General features: G+C 45.0%; 1 protein-coding gene and 1 pseudogene across 1 annotated transcript in view; both read left to right on the top strand.

Annotated features, from left to right (window-relative positions):
• The first annotated feature begins 6,012 nt into the window (after positions 1-6,012).
• On the top strand, positions 6,013-19,878 carry LOC105519458 (annotated as a pseudogene).
• Positions 19,817-21,089, top strand: part of LOC105519518 (coiled-coil domain-containing protein 162-like) — a 44,182-nt gene continuing 42,909 nt past the window's right edge. The window contains 1 exon segment of the mRNA XM_011952887.1: positions 19,817-19,873. Within this exon segment, the coding sequence (XP_011808277.1) occupies positions 19,817-19,873 (57 nt within the window).

Raw genomic sequence — 21,089 nt, 5'->3', positions numbered from 1 at the left:
AGAGATGTTTAGAAAGTGAAATCAGCTAGGCCAGATGGTGGATATAATATGAAGCTGAGGGAGATGGAGGAATCTAAGATGTCACTCAGAATCTGTGGCTTGGGTGAATGAGAAGACAGCAGTGCCCTCATTGTTAATGGACACAGACTTTCAGTTTTCGAAGACGAAAAAAGTTCTGGAGATGGATGGTAGTGATAGTTGCACAACACTGTGAATGCACTCAGTTCCACGGAACTATACACTTAAAAATGGCTAAAATGACCGAGAGGTGGGCCCTGGGGTGGCCAGCTGGGCTCGGAGCCGAGCAGGGTCAGGATGGACAAGGACGTGCTGACCACCCTGAAGATCCTCATCATCGGCGAGAGTGGGGTGGGCCCGTTCAGCCTCCTCTTGAGGCTCACAGATGATACTTTTGATCCAGAACTTGCAGCAACAATAATATGATTAGCCAACAGTATAATTAGAACGTATGCCAGGTGAAACAAAGGGATCATTGTCATAGACGTTGCCTCAAATTCCAGTTGTCTGGAAAGCAATGTAAAGTGGACCACCTGCCACACAAAATATACTCAGTGAGCTACAAGCAAGTTTTGGGGACTTCCCAAAACCAGTGAAAACTTCAACTAAAAGTAGAATTTCAAAGTACTGTAATTTGGTTGGAAACCAACCCTCCAAATCAAACATGAACATCAATGTTTGTACTGAACAGCCTCATGTAGTAGACACAAGATGTGTGTTATCGACTTGAATGTTACCAAGGGTTCACGATTTCTGGCATCTGTTGGTGTTATTTATTTATTTATTTATTTATTTATTTATTTATTTTGAGATGGAGTTTCGCTCTTGTTCCCAAGCTGGAGTGCAATGGTGCGATCTCGGCTCGCTGAAACATATACCTCCTGGGTTCAAGCAATTCTTCTGCCTCAGCCTCCAGAATAGCTGAGATTACAGGCATGCGACACCATGCCTGGCTAATTTTTTTTTTAATTTTTAGTAGAAACAGGGTTTCACCATGTTAGCCAGGCTGGTCTCGAACTCCTGACCTCAGATGATCCACCTGCCTCGGCCTCCCAAAGTGCTGGGACTACAGTGTGAGGTACCATGCCCGGCCCCAATAGTGTTAATTTAAGGAAGTTCGATTGGCCAGGTGTGGTGACTCATGCCTGTAATCTCAGCACGTTGGGAGGCCATGGCAGGTGGATCACCTGAGGTCAGGAGTTCGAAACCAGCCTTGTCAACATGGTGAAACTCTGTCTCTACTAAAAATGCAAAAATTAGCTGGGCATGGTTGTGGGCACCTGTAATCCCAGCTGTTTGGGAGGCTGAGGCAGGAGAACAGCTTGAACCTGGGAGGCGGAGGTTGCAGTGAGCCGAGATCATGCCACTACACTGCAGCCTGGGTGACAGAGCAAAACTCGCCTTAAAAAAAAAAAGAAAAGAAAAGAAAGAAAGAAAAAAAAAAGAGAGAGTCGGATTAAGTAGAGCAAACCCAGCTGTGAGGCAAGGACCCCATCAAGTAGTCATGCAGTGCTTTTGTTTGGGTTCTCGGAGCAAGTCTTCCTCATCCCTCCCACCTTCTCCTGACCTCCCTGTAAACCTGAACTACCAGGTGCCTCAATTTTCTTCAAGGCCAGAGTGTTCTTAATGTTGCTAAATTGGTTGAGGAAATGGGTTGAGCCACTCTTGCTCTGCATGTTGTCCTCAGGGTGCTCTTCAGGCAGTTCAGCAGCCACTTGGCTTTGGCCTGCAGGAGTAACTGGCCCATTACCTAGGCCAGTTACTTTTCAAAATGTGTCCTCCAAAGAAGCCGATCAGACAGAGGGATGCTCACTGTGGTTGTAACTCAGGTCGAATGTTTTGTCCACTTGCCAGGCATCCGGGAACGGGTTGGGGGGCACACAGAGCCTCTTGTACCTCACGCACACCTACTCGAACTGGATATGGCTTCCATTTCCCTGTGCCACACGTAGATCCTGCATCTTGCTGTCCAATTTACTGACTTTGCAAAGATGTCCGGTTCCGGCAGTGGAAGCCGTGGAAGCTGCTGTGGGAGCCCACCAGAATCCAGGTGAAACTGGCCTGGGTGCACCTCCTGGAGGCGGAGAGGCGGCAGGAATCGTTGGTGGCGAAATAGCCCCTGCACAAAGCGTCTCTCCGCCTTGGCCCGGCTCCCCACCGGTGCACTGCTCCTCCAGATCTTCCTCTTCGTCCTTGGGCAGGTGAAGGAAGCCGGTGCCCAGCGCGGCCATCAGCATCATGGGCGCCAGCAGGACGATCCAGTGGTGCGCGTCCACCTGCCACCCCGGCCACTGGAAGAAGAGCGGCGCCTCCAGGCAGTCAGTGTGGCAGTGGCGCCAGCAGACCGGATCCCCGGGCTTTCCACCTCTGGCAGGGGAGCGTCGTCCCCCTCCAACGCCCGGGATGGCTACGGCTCCTGCCCCTGCGCCAGCGACGGTCGCCGCTCCGAGGGCTGCCCTGAAGCCCCGCCCAGCAGCGATTCCGGTTCCTGATCGGACTCCGGGACCTCCCTGGCCCCGAACCTTGTGGCGTCGAGCTACGCTCTGTCTGGGACCCCTGCAGCCCCTTGGAGCCTGGCCCCGGCTTCCCCTCTGACTCGGACCCCGGTTTCGGCTCTGACCCCGGCCAGACCCCAGCCTTGTTGCCCAGTCCCGCTTCCTGGGCGGCCGACTCAGTCTCGGGGTCCAGCTGTGCCACGACCTTAGAGGAGCTGAAGCCTATTTCCGGGAAGCACAGGCGGCACTCTCACTGGACACAGCGGGTGAAGAAGCAGCCGTCGGCGGAGCTGCCACCTCTGGCCTACCCAACGGCTTCCTGGAGAAATTCTAGGGGAGCCTGTGTGAGTGCCCCTGGAGCGCAGGCGGCGTGGGGAGCACATGGTTGGCGCTGTCGCCCAACTAATCTGAAATGTGTTGGTGGCGTGCCTGGCCTCTCAGGAGGTTCAGCAAATACAACCAACACTTCCTCAAGGCCATCAAATGCGTGCCTGTCCTACGGGACTTGCAATGTATTGAGAGAATTTGGGTGTTTCTTCCCCCAACACATAAACAGCACAGAAATTCCACGTGTCCTGAGTTACAGATTTTACCTTTGGTGGAGTTCACCCAGTAGCAGTTTGAGGTCAGACAGGTAGTGTGATGAGGTTGTACCAAGGTTCGAGAGTAGCACATCTCACACACATGTGTGAACACCCAATTGTCAGGCTCATGAACTACAAAAGAATCCTAAAGTCTTTAAAATAAACTTCCACTCCTGCTCTGAAAAAAAACAAAAACAAAAAAAGGCTAAAATGGTAAATTTTGTGTGATGTATATTTTACCACAATTTTTGTAATGGAGGAGAAAAGATGGCGATGTCATTGGGACAAAGAGATGTGGAGGGAGATAAGAAGTCACAGCTCAGAAGCCTCACCTGTGAATTTCTTCCACCAGCCTCTCAACAAGGCTCAGGTGCTTCTTGTTGGACATCCTCTGCACTATGGTACACTTCCATTAGCCATGCTGCTACCACAGTGTCATGGTTCCCAGCTGCCTCTGGAAGGTAAGAGCATGGAGGGCAGAGGATGTCTTCATTTTGTATCCCAGGTGTGCACCTCTGACTTTGACAATGGTTGAAAGGGAGGGTGTATGTGTATTAGGGGTGAGGGTTGGGGAAATAGGCCATCAGGAAGGGGAGGGAGTTCCAGCAGTGGCCTTTAATTTGATCATGAAATAGCAGACCATGTCATCATCTGCTGGCAGGAATTTGGTATGGGGGCCTTAAAGAAGGCTTGGAATTATGAAACAAGAAAATGGGCACTAGAGCTGATCAAAGGAAAGGAAAAGGATTGTTCTAGGGTGACATAGCTCAGGCTGGAAACCATTTCCATCAGTATAATTAGCAGTGTGATTTCCTCCAGCTGTGCTCAGCGGCATGCCATCAGAAAGCTGAGTAGTTGGAGGGACCCAGAACTGGGGCTTTGATAGGTAGATGGGTTGTGAGTACAAAGCAGGAGAGAATTGAAGGTGCTGGGGAGAGAGTGCTTTGTGTGCTTGACTGTGAGATCCAGTCTGGGTAGGGAAGGGAGTGAGGTCAGAAAGGAGCTGACAGATGGAAGGGGAGACCAGAGGACTGGATGATGTCAAGGAACCTATTTTGGAATAAAGGAAGGGAAGTTTAGTGAGAGTGGATGACTCAGAAAACTGTAGGAATAAAATATGGGACTGGGAAAGTTAAGACTTTGGAGGTGATATGGTTTCAGAAGATAATAAAGTCTTGGGTGTGGCCCAGAAGTGGTCACCTGAAGGGGAATTAAAGGGGACAGTGTTGAACAGGTTGGGGAACTGCCAGGCCAGATAATTGGCAGGCCATCCACAAGGGGCAGGGGCAAGTCTCCTTGTGGGGCTGAGAACCAGGCTATGCTTCATGTACTGAGTACCTAAAGCTTTCTGCAGTCGTCTGTGCTCTTGTCAGCCAGTGGCTGCTCACTGCAGGCAGGACTGGAAATGGCTGGAAATAACAGGTAAGAAGTAAAGGATAGCACTTGGTAGAGAGGGCCCAGTGGCTCCAGGGACACATGTGCTTCTCAGAAGCCAAGGAAGGAGATGTAGACCCTGCAACTTTTTAGTTTTGATATTCATTGTTACCTCTAGGCAGGAATGAGCACAGTGAACTGAATAATAGAGATGAGACTGGATTACACTGGTTTTGGTCTGTTTCAGGACAGGAATTGTTTGACTTTGTGGTTGCTAAAAGACAGGCAATTCTCCAAACTAAGACCATACTTTATTCCTGAGCTGAGAATTAACTGATTAAAATCCTGAGACTTATGTTTATTGTAGCACTATTCACAACAACCAAGATATGGAATCAACCTAATAACCCACAAATCAGTCACTTGCAGCAGCACAGATGCACCAAGGATTTTCCATCAGAAAAAACAAGGCATTGATTGATGTAAAACTCAGGGTGGAGGTTCATCTGGGGACCACCAGGGAAGTGCACATCAGGCTTCAACATTCCTTTTCACAGGCCAGGTGGTGGGTGCCTGGGCTTGTGTGAATCCTTAAACCAGACATATATGGACAACACGTTTATATATAAACCTGCAACAAAGAGCCGACTAAGCGAAGAGATGACTAACCTTATTAAGAAATAATAAGGTATTTGGAGGAGGAGGAGAAAGGAGGAAAAGAAGACCAGAAGCTGGAGAACCTGGCAAGAAATGTGGTGGCAAGGCAAGAGAAACAGAGCCTGGTTCTGGAGCCCAGATTCTACAGCTGGACAGATAGATGTGCATTTGAACTCTCTCTTTTTCTGAGACGGAGTCTCACTCCGTCGCCCAGGCTGGAGTGCAGTGGTGCGATCTCTGCTCACTGCAAGCTCCGCCTCCCGGGTTCAGGTTCATGCTGTTCTCCTGCCTCAGCCTCCCAAGTAGCTGGGACTACAGGTGCCCGTCACTGCATCTGGCTAATTTTTTGTATTTTTAGTAGAGATGGGGTTTCACCATGTTAGTCAGGATGGTCTCGATCTCCTGACCCTCATGATCCACCGCCTCGGCCTCCCAAAGAGATGTGCATTTGAATTCTAACTTCATCTTTTAGGAGCTGGGTAGATCTCCATAACCTCTCAGGGCATCAATTTCCTCAGCTATGAAAGAGGAACAAAAATAGATCCATCCTGAGGTTGCCAGATGAATTAAGTGACATAAAATATGTACCACCTAGTGTGGTGCTGGCCATCTAATTCATGGCCTTCCTGTCTTTTCTCACCACACCTTTCCCTCCCTCCATCCCCACTCCTTCCCCCACACAGCTCTGGCTAAAATCAGCCTAACTGCTCTTCTTCCTGTTGAGTTATTTATGAACTGGCCACCTGGGAGCGACATGAAAAGGGCTGCTGCCCTGGGGCGTGGATGCTGGGCCTGTGGTGACAGGCCTGTGTGACAGGGCGGTGACTCAACAGGGGTGACTCAACAGGGTCATTCATGGCACCTCTTGTTTAGAGGGAAATGCATGCTATGGGTCCTTTTTTCTAACACTTGCAGAAGATTTCAGCCCCGGCCACGATGTGTGCTGTCAGCGGATGGAAAAGTCTTCCTCAATTTATGGTTCATACCCCATTCTTCTGAAGTGCTGATTATGTTCAAAACTCTGCCAGAAAAGGTTTGTATTTTTTTGTATGTGTGCCAGAATGGAAACTGGCTGGGTTTTGTCTCACAGTTAAACATATCAATTCCAGAGAACATCCCTTGTTTTATTCAGACATCTAACTACAGAAATCTTTTTCACAGCAGCCTTTTCTGCTTTCTTATAATTTGTCTTGGGCCTCACTATGCTATGATTTCTCTCTCTCGCTGGTCACTAATAAACCCTAATCCAAGCCTCTGACATTTCTTATTAATCTTCAATTTCCTTCCAACCCTTCCAAAAAACCCCACTGATGCTCTGAAGCTAATGAGAGGTTGAGATCCCACTTGTAACTCAGGGTTACTGTTTTCTGAGGGGTGCTCTGTGTACCTCACTTACTGATCAAGGGCAATGTTGGTAACAATTTTTTAAAAAAGAAAACCTAGAAACACATAAAACATAAGTATTTGCTAAAGAAATAAATTGCAATGTTGAAAATGGCATTTGGGGAATATTCTGATTTTTCTTTGTAAGTGAAATCCTGTTTAGCAACCTTGGTTTCTTACCCCTGCTTTCACTGAAGAAGTTTCAGATTTTTATTTTTAAAAATATGGAAACACTACCTTCTGCAGTTAGATCATAATTTTTCACTTTTCCTCCACTTGGACATTGATATATAAGATCCATGGTTTAATTTTCAGTCATGTGTTGGTTTAAACAATGTTGATAAATATCTATACCTTGCTTACAGGTGTTCCCTCAAGATAATGTTGTCTGAATATGAGTCTCTTCTATGAATTGATTTGTGACCCTTGTAATTCATTGATGGCCATACAAACATTTTGATGTGTTCATGGCCTTCAGTGACTTTAAACAAAGAAACACGTTGCTTTAACCCCTCACAGGCGCTCCGTTGTCCGAGGGCATGTAACCCTGGTTCATGAATAGGTTTATTGTTCCTTTTCTGATATTATCCTGTATATACTGTGCCGATGTTTATTGAAATATTCTTGTTTAAAGATATCGTCCCCATTCAGTGTTCATATGTTTTTATATGCCTCTTAGAAATGTCCTAAAATGTATTTCCTTGTATTGATTTTATCCACAGGCAGCTTTTAAAGCCTTAAAGCGAACTCTACAGCTGATAGCTCCTCTGCATGATGTCGTGGCCTACCTTGTCAGTTTTGCTAAGCTTGGCAATTGTGCAGCATGTTTTGAATTTCCTCTAAGTCCCAACCCTTTGAGAGGAGACTGGGGAGGGACTGCGGGCATTGGTGAGTGATTAAAGGTGATTCAAATCGCCTTCAGTATTCACTGGAAGTTCTATGAAGCTCTTAATAGTTGGAAAAACAGAACTACAATATACTCTCATAAATGACAGCAATCAGAAGGGCGAAGGAAAAGTCCGGACTGTCTTATAGACTGTCTCCACACTGCACAGCTATCTGCCTGATTCCGCATTCACGGGCTATACCACAAAGTGCACCAAGTCAGGAGTCGGGAGGCCTGGGTCTTACTCTGCCTCTGCCACTTGGTTACTGAAAGCTGGGTACTTTACTCTCTGGGTCTCTGCTTGTCCATCTATAAAATGGGGTGATAGTATCTGTCTCATACAGATGTTCTGTGGATTGAAATTTATGTCAAAATTCTAGGATATACAAGCCCCCATTAAATATTAGTTTTCTTTTGTTCCCATTTCCTTCCTGGCCTTCATAAACTCACATGGCAAGGTCAGAGCCAATCACTCCCTATTAAGAATCTTGTAAACAGCCCTTGGTTAGCTATCAATGACCTAAAAGTCTTTGTGGTAAGAATGATTGAGGCTTTAGTTTTATACGCCCAGTGCTCATCAGCACGGGTTATATTATAAGATAAACACATGAGGTGAATGAAAAACACTGAAATGTTTACTAAGCTATGTTTATCAGAATCAAGGAAAGTAATCTTGCCTTAATAACATGACTGCCATCCAAATAATGTCACTGGTCATGTAAATATCAATTAATAGCAAAATACTATAGTAGCCAGGGATTTAAAAGAACAAGAAGAGCCTAAGAAATGAGGCAACATGCCTGTTTAAACCTAATGCTCTTAAAACAAATGTCAGAGAATCTGAGGATATTCCCCTGTGGCTGGTTGGTGCATAAAGGAAACACATTTGTAGGAGACCTTGGAGCTGGTGGCAGGTATATTTGCATTGTGCTAAGGAACACTGAAGGGCTCTGTAAACATTTAGATGTGGACATAGGGAAGGGCGTGCATGCTGATCTGGGAGGAGGATAATACCTGTGTCTAGGAGCAGCAGGATAAAGACAGAGTGGTAGTGGTGCCACCTCAGCAGAAGGCACAGAATTGTTGCAGAGTAATGAGCTCTCAGGGTGACTCACAAGTCTTCAACATAAGCATCCGATTAGAGAAGCTCCAAGCACTCTTAGGTCCTTTCCTGTTACTAGTTTGGGGACTGTTGTAAGTGGGGCTTACTCAGAAAATAAGCTAAGACACTCTTAGCGGGGCTGTTGGATGTCGGGAGGGTGTGGGGGCTGAGCTTTAGCTAAGGCACAGGAAGAAGGAGTGTGGCCAAGAGAAATGTCCTGCCTGCCCTTGAGATGGGGAAGCAGTTGTTACATGGAGATGAGATAGAAACCGAGAGAGCCAGAGCCATATTTCCTGGTGAAGTCACTACACAGGCAGTCCTATAGCAGCTGGGAGTAAAGGGTGCCCCCGGGCACAACCTCCCCAGATCAGGGAGGTGATCTAGGGTGCTTCCCAGACTGGAGAGGAGTGGACTTGGATCAGTGTAGAAAACAGGAGGGACAGTCCTAGCAACATAAGAAAAGGACACTGGCAAAAGCAGCAGGCAGAACTGCACGTGGCCAGTCCAGAGAAGTGAACCTGCCCATGAATGAACCCATGAGTATGGCTCCGAGGAATAACGGGAAATGAGGCCCAAGTTGAGGACCTAGAATTCAGGAAGAAGGGAATTGTTTTCTTGCCATTTCTGCACTGTGAACCCAGAAACAACTGAGATATGTGGGGCCCAGGCTTTCTGAAGCATACAGAGAGGCATGCATTGTCATGTTGCGCATTTGTGCTCCAGGGAGAATGTACAGTTCTGCATGCTCTGCTTTGCTCAAAATAAAGAGCAAACTTAAAAAAAAAAAAATCCCCTCCAAGATAATCATCTTTTTAAAAAGACTAGGCCACTTAGTTCCTGGCCCATTTCCCAGAGGAAGCAAGAAGAACTAAGCGGAAAGATGAAATCAGAGTCTGTTCCTTTAAGCCATCTCAGTACAATTTAGAGTTAGTTCTAAACTGTTAGTTCAAATTGTTAGTTCAAATTACTTTCGTGGACTTATATGCTTTAAAGTATTTTAAAAACAAATCTTGAGGGAAATTCAAGATTTCAGCTTTTGGTCCTCCCCTTGACTGAAGAAAACAGCTCTTAGATACTGTGGACCAGCTCTGTGGATGCAGCCAAATTCTCTTCTTCCCCAAAAGCCAGTAACTCCCTTTGAAGTCCCTGTGAAGCAGAGGATGTAATCAGAATGTGAACGTTTACATTGTGACTTCCTTTGTAAAGGATAAGTAGGCCAATTAAAGCCCAAATACTTCACACTGAACTCAGGGAAACCAGGAATGAAGTGTAGGAGCTCTGAGTCTTCATGCAGAGATGGGGCCACTGTGACTCCTCTCTCTCTCCCTCTCTCTCTGGCTGTCTGTCTGTCTGTCTTCTCTGATTTCCCAAACAGGACCCTCCTGGGAAAGGCATAAGCAAAGGCTCCTTTCCTCATGTTTCCTGGCACAGGGTTCACCCCAGCCTCACCACCATCACTGCCTGCACAACCCTCTGCCCTATCCCCACCGCCAGGCCACCTGTCCTGCCACCTCCCCTCCCGCCAAGCCTCTTGACTCTATAAAGGAAGGAAAGTCAGAATGAGGATTTATTTTTTTTATTTTTATTTTTGAGATGGAGTCTCGCTCTGTCACCCAGGCTGGAGTGCAGTGGCCGGATCTCAGCTCACTGCAAGCTCTGCCTCCCGGGTTCACGCCATTCTCCTGCCTCAGCCTCCCGAGTAGCTGGGACTACAGGTGCCCGCCACATCGCCCGGCTAGTTTTTTGTATTTTTTAGTAGAGACGGGGTTTCACCGTGTTAGCCAGGATGGTCTCGATCTCCTGACCTCGTGATCCGCCCGTCTCGGCCTCCCAAAGTGCTGGGATTACAGGCTTGAGCCACCGCGCCCGGCCCAGAATGAGTATTTAAAGATCAGTAAAATAACAAAGGAAAGGCAGTCTTGCCTCCACATCTGTATTTTAATGATAATACTACATATCAACATACAACAATTTTGCTGGGAAGTGATCACATGCCAAGTGTACAACCAGTAGTATATAAACGATGGAAATGACAGAAAAAAAATCACCTGTAAGCCAGCCACTCTAACACGTGAAATAATTTTATTTATCTTTACTCCCTTCTAGCCCCTGCCCAAATATATTCCATATTTATATTTTACAGAGCTTTAACCATAGGGTATGTGTAATTTTATATTCTCCTTTTTTCATTGTCATTGCAGAGGATTAGAAAATTTTCCTCTGGTTACAGCATAGCCTGATAGAGTATATTGCTTGTAGACCGAACACACTAGGCCTTGAACAAATGAGGCTCCCTGACCACCTCTCCTCCCTCCAATCACCACAAAAGTTCTTGTACAATTCACTCTAATATGACTCTTCTTCTGGTGAACTCTTCAGCCCAGTAGGACTATCACATTTAGAGGAGTCATAAAAAGTTTGCTGATTGGACTCAATTATTTGGGGCTGGAAACAAAAATAAAACAAATTTTGTATTGTATAAAACAGCAAATGGATATGAAATCTGGACTGCTCATCTGTTCTTAAAGCCAAGAGCACATATTACACATGTTAGCAACTATTCTCAGCCCTGGATCTGCCTGATCAAGCTCTCATGGACAGCTTCCCCCTCCCACAACTCTCTGCTTTCTCAGTCGGTAGCTGCTGGAGCCCAGTACTGGGCTAGGGAGGAAAGAAGGCTGCTTGCATGGGGACCAGCTGTCAAGATACAGCATCTCCAGAAATGCCCTGTGGGCTTCCTGTCTCACTCCTGCCTTGGACTGTATCAGTTTTCACAATCCTTCTTCTAATAACAGAGATGTCCTCTCAGGATAGAAAACCATCACTATGTTCATAGGGATATTTCAGACCAGCTGACATTCCGGTAGCCCCGTAAGTATGAGCCCAAGCATGTTCCCCAAGGGCTCATCACTTTCCACTGTGCTATCCTGTTCTGACTAGCTCCTTTTCTATGCCAATAACTGGGATATATATACCTAGATGCTAGGATGGTCATCCAGACTCAGGCTGGGTTCCACATCCTGGCACTGAGTGCCCCACAGGGTCCCTAAGTTAAATTTTCACCCAAAATGAATATGAATCTATGTATACGAGCCTACTCTTACAGTAAGGGTCTAAGAAATAAAGCAAATATGGATCCTCCACATTTACTCCTAAAATGACTAGAATCTCCTAGAAGGATATGTATGTATATGTATACACATATGTGTATGTATACATATGTTGCATATCTTTATATATACATATATGCACATGTGCTTTTTACTTGCTTTAGATGGTCTTGAATCTTCTTTAATCCATGAGCCAGTGACAGGCAGGGCTGATTTGGATATAGCATGGCAATAAGAGATGAGTGCTGATTCATAATCTCTGATCGCTTCAAGTACCTAACAGATATACTGAGGACTAGACTTTCCTATTTGTTGTCATTTCTCCTTTTTGTTCTATTTCAAGACCATAGCCTTATAAATTTTAAAACTTTCTTTCCTGGCCTGTTCTTATTGTACTGAAAAGCAAAGCAAATTGTTATCTTCCTGAGGAAGAAAGGAGACATAAATCAGACCTTTGATTCTAGAGCATAAGGCTTTGCTGGTCTTGCAAGACATATAATTAATATACCCACAAACAAAACACGGGAAGTCTGATTAGGTGATAAGTATGGGACAAAATGTTGGTTTACTGGTTTAGCTATAGTAGCCTATATTTCACATTGTCAGACTAAAATATTGTCCATCTTCTAGGGTCTGAGCTTCAAGAGCTGCAGAACATGATTGACAGCCTCCAGAGCCCCCCAAGACCCTACCCGGGTGGCCCAGGGGCTTCTCCTCCGGAGGGAGGTTATGTTTTTGCAGTTTGATGCTGCAGTGAGGCATCTCATCCGGTAAGGGCTGGAGCACTAATCCTGTCTAGTAAATTCTGCTGTGGAGGTGTTTGCTGAGTGACCATCTAGGGAGGCCACTCTTGGCAAGGTTAGATAATGAGCTTAAAATAGTCACGGGCACAAGCAGATCCAGAACGCCATGGCTACCAAACATGACCTGTCACAAAGGCTGTCTGTGAGAATATGTTCTTGCTGGCTAATAACACTCTTGATTTTAGCAAATGTAATTTCAGAACAGTTCATATAATGATTGCTGCTTTCAATGTACAGGGGGTTCTGCTGGGAATAACATTTTTATACTTCTAAAGATGATTATTTCTAGGGTTTTTTTTTTTTCAACATTTGTTTACCTTTCAAAAAGACAGAATTTTTACTGAACTTCTCAAGCTAACAGAACTGGCTACCAGCGTTAAATTTATAAATAAATCAATCTACATCTAGCCTTGTAGGTACCATTGTATTAAGTACTCCACATGCAAAAGGAATGTTTTATTTGGGTAATTAAATCATGATGCTGATGGGAAAATTAGCTTGGATTAAGATTCATAATGTTTCCAGTATAAATAAGTTTTGTATGAGAGGGAAAGAGGGTTAGCCCTGAAGATCTCTGCTTACTTTTTAATTGTCAAAAATAACTTTTTTAGGTTAGTTCCCCATGTGAGTATTTAGCCACTGAGAGGGCCTCAGAGGGCTGTGCTCTTACCTGTAGGTTGCAGTTGCTTTCCACTGCACTTGCAGGCATCCATGGAGAATGAAAAGGTGGAGGTTGCACTGAACTGTCTTGTTCTTTTTCTACTGTCAATCTTCTTTACTCTGACATCAGAGGACTCTTGGATTTAGAATGTAAATTCAGCAGGACAAAAATCAGGCTAATTTATTTTCTTTATATTGACAAATAGCTTCCTGAGCTGTAGCTTAGTCAAGCAGGTAAGATGTAAAGCCTCAGACAATTGTCAGGATGGCCATTTGTTAGTCCTCTGGGCTCTGAAAGCCCAAGGTCAGAATTTGCAAGGATTTTACATACTGGTGAAGAAACAGAAATATCCCCCAGAAGTCCTTTTTGGATTTCAGCTACAGAGGATTTCATTTGGTACTGCTCTCCCAGGGGAACCACTCTGCTTCCAGGAACCCCCCTGGAATTGCTTTGCCAGGGCTTTCTTTGTCCTCACACTCCATCTGCAGGAATGGAGGGCATTGTGTCCTATTTCTGGTTTTATATATTTTTCTGCGACCCTCTAGAGAGAATCACCCAGACAGTTCACCCCACTGTGTCCTCCACTGGTTACATTTCCCCAGCCTTTTTTCTTCAGAGCTGTTCAGGTTGTGTGTGTTTGGAATTATACAGCTAGTAAGTGGCAGACCAGATTTAGAACCTAGGTGTGTTTGACTCCAAAACCCAAAAGCTGTTATGGAGACCAAGTGGCAGCGTGGACAGAGAAGGGGATGCTGAAGAGAAGGCAAGATCATCTTGGGTACTGGTTATGTGCATGCTTCTAGGCACAAAATATTTCACTCTGCCCCTCTCAACCGCCCTCCACTAGCCAAAGGGTTGATGGAAATTGGTAGCTGTCCTCCGATGGGTTGGATCACATTGACCAGGGCCCAGCATTCATCTCTGGACATGTCCACCAACTTGTAGGAGTTATTGATTAGCCAATTCAAGAAATGCCCAAGGATTAAGCTTATCTTTAATGCCAGGTGAATTAATCATGTGCATTGAAGGTAAACGTTTGGGCGACAAAGCAGTTCTATCCAATCTCATCTATTTAAGTCAGGAGTTGGCAAACTATTGCTGGAGGTCTCTGCCGATTTTTGTATGGCCTGTGGCCTAAGGATGGCCTTCCTATCTTTAAATGGTTAGAAAAAAAAAATGTATAGAAGAATAGTATTTTGTGACCCATGAAAATGATATGGAGTTCATATTTCCATGTCCATAAATGAAACACTGTTGGAACACAGTCATGCCCATTCACTTAGGGATTGCCACCCCTTTCACACTACAACCACGGAGCTGAACAGTTGCCACAGAGTCCGTGGGGTCTGCAAAGATGAAAACATTTACTGTCTGGTCCTTTACGAAAAAGTTTAGTTTTTCACCCCCTGATTTAAAGAATAGAATTCCTTTGCACTCTAGGTTTGGAAGGAAACAAAGAAGTCCCTCAAAGGTACTCTATAGCACAGTATAAAATATGTAACATGAAAAGTGCCTCTAGTCTGAATGTATTGTTGATGTTCAGGGTGATTAGGGTAAAAAGGAGAAAGCTGAAGAGATATCTTGATGATACAGCCCTTCCTGCAGCAAGCCTGCTTTAGGGGTACATCAAGGAATTTCTAAAGAAAGCAACTCCAGCCTCTCATTCCTTGAATGTTTGTTGGTTTTCTCTTCATTTTTGTTTTTGAGACAGAGTCTCACTCTGTCTCCCAGGCTGGAGTGCAGTGGTATGACCTCAGCTCACTGCAACCTCTGCCTCCCAGGTTTAAGGGACTCTCGTGCCTCAGCCTCCCGAGTTGCTGGGATTACAGATGTGTGCAACCACACCCAGCTAATTTTTGTATTTTTCGTAGAGACAGGGTTTTACCATGTTGGCCAGGCTAGTCTCGAACTCCTGACCTCAAGAGATCTGAGTGCTGGGAGTATAGGTGCGAGCCACTGCACCTGGCCTTCTGTTCATTTTTGAATGTATTTTTATTTTCATGATCACCTACTTAACTCTCTCTAAACATGCAGATATTTAAGTGTGCTTTGACAGCTGGGTGTGGTGGTGCACTCCTTTCATCCCAGCACTTTGGGAGGCCTATGTGGGAGGATCCCCTGAGCCCAGGAATTTGAGACTGTTGTGAGCTATGGTTGTGCTGCTGCACTCCAGCCTGGGCAACAGGGATCCTGTCTCTAAAAACAAAAAGAAATAAAAATTTAAAAATAAAGTGTGCTTTGGGTTGTCTGGGGATTCCTGGGAGACACATAGGAGCCTGGGCCCTCACTTGAGCAGTGTTGAACGAGACCACGGCCCTCGTTTTTGGCATCTGAGAAGCAAAGAGCTTTTGCCTGGCCTCCTCCGGGCCACTTTGCAGGTTTCATTATGTTCTTACCTGGAGGAAAACTCTAGCATGTGCCCTGAGAGTTCCCTGTGGTTCAAAATAGCTTTTACTGATGGCAAGAAGATTAAACTTTCTAATGCCACTCTACTGAGTCACACTTAGAGTTTAAAAGTGATCCATTTGAGATTTAAAATCAGTTAATTCAAGATTCTCCCTCTTCCCCTTTGTTTTAATCACCTCCTCTTCACTTGCTGGAGAGGGAAGGGTCCTGCCCTAGGGTCATGGGGATGGCCAAACACCCGATCCTGGACAGATGGGGTGAATGACAGATGGGGTGAGTGATAATTTATTACTCACAGACACAATCCAGAGGAAGAGGACACTGTCCCCCCATACAGGGCCACTTGGGAACAGAGTGAATAAGCAAGGGCTGTGGGAGGCAGGTTTTGTAATATCAGGAGAGAGTGATGTTCCGTGCTTCACACAGGAAGGGGTGATTGATTTGAATAATGCTGTGGTCTGGCAGGGAACTGAAACCGCTACTCAGGGATAAGCAGGAATTGCACCTGGTTCCTTTGATAAGGAGGGTCGTTAAACCTGGAGACCTTATCTGTGGGAACAGAGTGGGGAGTGGGGGACCTTGTGGCTAAGCTATTTAAGGCCTCCCAATTTTGCCAGAAGTCAAGGCAGTACAAATTTCGGATTTTAAGTTTAGGCCTCACACAACACTCTTCTCATTCTTCCATCCTCTCAGAGGTGATCTAAGTTTCTATCAGTGCTTTCAAATCTTCCTGGCAGCTGGGAAGACATAGCCACTTCCTTTATCTCTGCTGTGGGTGAGCTGGCCTACCCCAGGCCTCTTCTGTTTAGCCTGCTGTTCAGCATCTCTCTGGATACCCACGTGTGAGGGTCTTTCTCCCCACTTTGAGGAGCTGCTAGTCTTCCTGGGAGGCCACCTCACAGAGAATCCAAGCAAAAGGGACCTTCTGCTCTGGGATACCCTCCTCCAACTTATCCAGCATCTTTCCTTAGGCATCCACTAGAACTAAGCTCTAGTAGTCTTTCCTTGTTTAACTCTTATTTCCTTTTAGGCAAGAAAAATCATTCTAATTTATCACGCATACTTCCTTCTCTCTGACTTATGGTATAAATTTCATGCTCCAGTCTTCAGGGTTTGTGGTTCTTGATATACAAAGCCAAGTTTTGTTTAAAACCAAACAAGAACTTTTCTCCCCCAAACCCCCAGGAGGCTTAAAATTTTAAATTTAGTTTTTATAAAGAAATGTTGTCTCAGCTTTTGGTCTTTTTTTTTTTTTTTTTTTTTTTGAGACGGAGTCTCACTCTGTCGCCCGGGCTGGAGTGCAGTGACCGGATCTCAGCTCACTGCAAGCTCCGCCTTCCCGGCTTACGCCATTCTCCTGCCTCAGCCTCCCGAGTAGCTGGGACTACAGGCGCCCGCCACCTCGCCCGGCTAGTTTTTGTATTTTTTAGTAGAGACGGGGTTTCACCGTGTTAGCCAGGATGGTCTTGATCTCCTGACCTCGTGATCCACCCGTCTCGGCCTCCCAAAGTGCTGGGATTACAGGCTTGAGCCACCGCGCCCGGCCAGCTTTTGGTCTTAAAATAATTCATTCAATAAACAATTGATAGCTTTTTTCTAGAGCTACAGCTGCACTATTCAGTTCAGTAGCCACATGTGGCTATTTAATTTAATTAAAATTAGTATTAATTTAAATGAAAGAAAATTAAAAATTCAGGTTGGTCTGAGTGCAGTCGTTTTTACAACTAATTGATCACAACCAGTTACAAATTGCTTTATTCTTTCTCCACTCACACTGCTTCACTTGACTAGCCTTTAAAAAAAGAAAAAGAAGAAAAAGAAAACTAAAAATTCATTCCCTCAGTCACAGTAGTCACGTTTCAAGCGTACGACACCACACGTGGCCAGAGGCTACTCTATTGGCTAGTGCAGATATAGGACATTTCCACCACTGCAGACTGTTTCGCTAGACAGTGCTAGTCGAGAGTATGCCAACCCTCCCCATGAGGGCTATGAACTGTGAAAGTCGAGGGTAATGGGCACGGGGGTTGATGTGGCTGAAGAAGGAACCTGTTAATATCTCAAAATGTTTTCTTGCTTCCGTAACTTTGAGGAAAGTTTTGAACTTTAGAAAATGTAAGTAACTGCTTTTAATGAAATGCCCCCCCCGACCCCATGTTTTGGTAGAAGAATGTTTTTGGCAGCTGGAAATATTCCTGCCTACCAGTCTGTCACAGACGGCATGTGCCATGGGCTACCAGCACTGAGCAACTGTCTCAGGAAGAGCATTTTTGCCTCGCAGCTCAGCCTGCCCCAGCCACTGGATCCACGGAGCCTCCAGGTGTGTTTCCGACGTATTTTTATACTGTAAAGGGTGTACTGTGTGTAAGGAATTTAGTCTGTTTGTTTCCATTTGGTTTAGATTCTGCAGGGGCTTTCAAGACTTTAATGCCCTCTGTCTTCACTGGCTCTGCTTCACTTGCACAATGGAACAGTCTGGGCCCCAGGGCCACCTGTGATTCCCAGTCAGGATCTTGGCCTCCAAACACTCAACAGGCTGATCGGGGCAACAGCTTGTCTGTTCACAGTTGATAGCAAAACAAACACTTAATCTTCTCCACGTAATAAATAGTCATGATAGCAATTGCAATGCATAAATGAAGTCAGCAGCTGGGTTTTCAATAGCCCTGGTTATAGCACCTGTTGTTGAAGGTAATCCTGGCAACTATTGTTGCTCCTAGGCAGGAACAATATTACCTACCTTCTACAACCAAAGAGTTCAAGACTCAGGAAGGCCAGAGATCGGACTATTCCAGAGTCATGGCAGCACCAGGTTGCAAGCTGTATTAATTACTTATTGATGCATAATGATTTACCCTAAAGTTTGGCAGATTAAAGCAATAGACGTTCATTATCTCACATAGTTTCTGAGGATCAGGAATCTGGGAGCAGCTTAGGTGGGTAGTTCTGGCTCAGGGTCTCTCATGAGTCAAGATGTTGGCCAGGACTGTAATCATCTCAAGGCTCGACTGGAGGACAACCTGCCTCCAAGCCCACTCCTATGGCTGCTGGTGGGCACCAGAAGATCCACTTCCAGGCTTATTCACATGTGCTTCTCCACCGAGCTTCCTTGCAACACAGTAGATGCCTTCCCCCAGCACAAACAGTCCAAGAGAGAACCCAAGATGGAAGTCACACTGTTTTTATTACCAGATTTCAGAAGTGACTCTCATCACTTCTGTCATGTTCTTTTCATTGGAAGCGAGTCACTAAGTCCAGCACACATTCAAGTGGTGGGGGGGGGGATGGTGCGGAATTAAGCTCCACCTCTTTACAGGAGGAGTGTCAAAGAACTAGTGGATATCTCTTTCAAACTACCTCACAATCCCTGGTCTTTCGACTCCAAAATTTCCAACTTAATATTCTGATCTTATAATGCTAAGCCAAGGGACACCAACATTTCTACCTGCAGTGGCTGCAAGACAGTGACTTTTAGCCCAAGCCTTGGCCCTCATTTAGACCCAGAAGACAGGGCTGGACCGTGACCATTGGATCTACTCTTGCTACCTTTGGGTGTTGCCTGGGATTAGGTGGATACAGGAGTCCTGGCTCCTTGCTGTCAGAATCAACTGCAACTCCAGGACTTGACTGAAACCAGAACCAGGTCTGGAAGTGTAGAACGGGGTCAGATAGGCAGGCTCACTGGTTCCAGGGCTGCACATGGTATCACAAGGGACAGAGGATGCCTTACCTATTGGTTAGTGATATGGAGGAGACAGAGACTCACATGTAATAATTTGTGGCGCTGGTCTTGAGTTGTTACCTAGAACTGGAGCACAATAGTGATGAAGGACAACTTTTTAAGGTTCCTGATATGGAGAGCATTTGAGTAAATGTATTTTTATTGATTTTAAATGCATACCATTGGTGTTATACTGCTCTGGAACTTCTGAACACTGGTGCTGATTAATTACACTGAAATCTTAAGTACTCTTCCATGTGTCACCACCTGCTGAGAAAACTATTTAAAAAATAGATTATTACTCTCTCCTATATCACTAGAAAGTTTCAAGAAATACTTCCATGTAATAAATAAGTCATCCAAAATTGTTTTGGGGTGCAGACACAGATATCCTATTCATATACAGATATCTATTAATTTTGAACACAAAGTACAGCATTATCATGTTTATTATTTGGTTCTCTTAGGCATTTGAGCTGTTTCCTTGGAGAGCATTTCTGGAAGATGGAGGACTATTCCCAGTTATGAGTAGCAGCCCAGATACGCTAGAATATAATATGCAGGTAGGATAGGTCTTCTCCATTGTTACAGAGAGAACTGAGTGTAGACTGCAAAGATGGTTGCCATTGGGTCCACAGGTCAGATCCTCCTACTCTCACCCATGATGAATAATGTGTGAGATAAGCAAGGTGTTTGATTTTGAAGCTGTAAACCTGGGGCCACGAGGTGAGTCACATTTTCTTATGATAGAAGGGAAGCATGCTCTCAACTGGCATGGGCCTGGGTTGTACACTCAGCTGCAGTTCTCGTAACAGTAGTGATCTGGGAGAATGGCCAGTCATCTCCAGTCATGGGCTGGGTCTCCCTGAGAAACTCCCAGGCTGGCGGCTCAGAGATGTGTGACTCCTGGCCTGTCCATAAACAGTGGTGGGAAGGGAACTTTTTAAAGCAGGGCTCATCGGGAGAATTTCTTTTCATTGTTTTCCTTTCCGCTGTTAACTTCTTTTAAATTGTTAAATTCTTTTCATTATTAAATGTTTTCCCCTGATTATTTAAGTAAATATTGTTTTTTATTTAAAAAATAGAAAGCATAGAAAAGTATTAAGAACAACATGAAAATCAACCATAAATATGCTTCAAAACAATATGGAGGTGGGGAGTGGGTGGGATGGGGTGAGACTGGCCACGGGTTGATGGTTCTTGGGGCTATGTGATAGGAACTTTTCTTTTTGATTTTTATATATTCAAAATTATCCATAAGTAGAACAGGTTTTTTAAGTAAGATAGTAAAAATGGTCTTAAAAAATTGACCATATGGCTGGGTGTGGCTCACACCTGTAATCCCAGCACTTTGGGAGGCCAAGGTGGGCAGATCACTTGAGCTCAGGAGTTCAAGACCAGCCTGGGCAACAAGGTGAAAGCCCGTCTCTATTGAAAATGCAAAAATTTTCTGGGTGTGATGGCACACGCCTACAGTCCCAGCTACTCAGGAGGCTGAAGCATGAGAATCACTTGAACCCAGGAGATGGAGGTTGCAGTGAGCTGAGATCGTACCACTGCACTCCAGCCTGGTGACAGTATGAGACTCTCTTAAAAAATAAAATAAAATAAAATAAAATAAAATAAAATAGTAAAATAAAATAAAAAATCAACCATCGTCCCCACAACTAAGAGACAATTACAGTTCACATTTTATTTCCCTGGTATTTTCTCTCTGCATATGTGTGTTTATATCTGTACTTTTAAGGAAAAATTGATATCACACTATACATTCACCATGTCAGATCTGCTGTAAGGGCTGGAAACTTGGCATTTTCATAGGGAGCCAAAAGTTTGATGTGCTCAAAGAAAACTTTAAGTTAAAATGTTACTCTGGTTTTTATGAATTT

This window comes from Colobus angolensis, unplaced genomic scaffold (assembly GCF_000951035.1).
Source record: "Colobus angolensis palliatus isolate OR3802 unplaced genomic scaffold, Cang.pa_1.0 Scaffold35, whole genome shotgun sequence".
In the NCBI taxonomy this organism is placed as follows: Eukaryota; Metazoa; Chordata; class Mammalia; order Primates; family Cercopithecidae; genus Colobus; species Colobus angolensis.
Note: the sequence above shows the minus strand (reverse complement) of the source record. Positions and strands in the feature narration are given on the sequence as shown.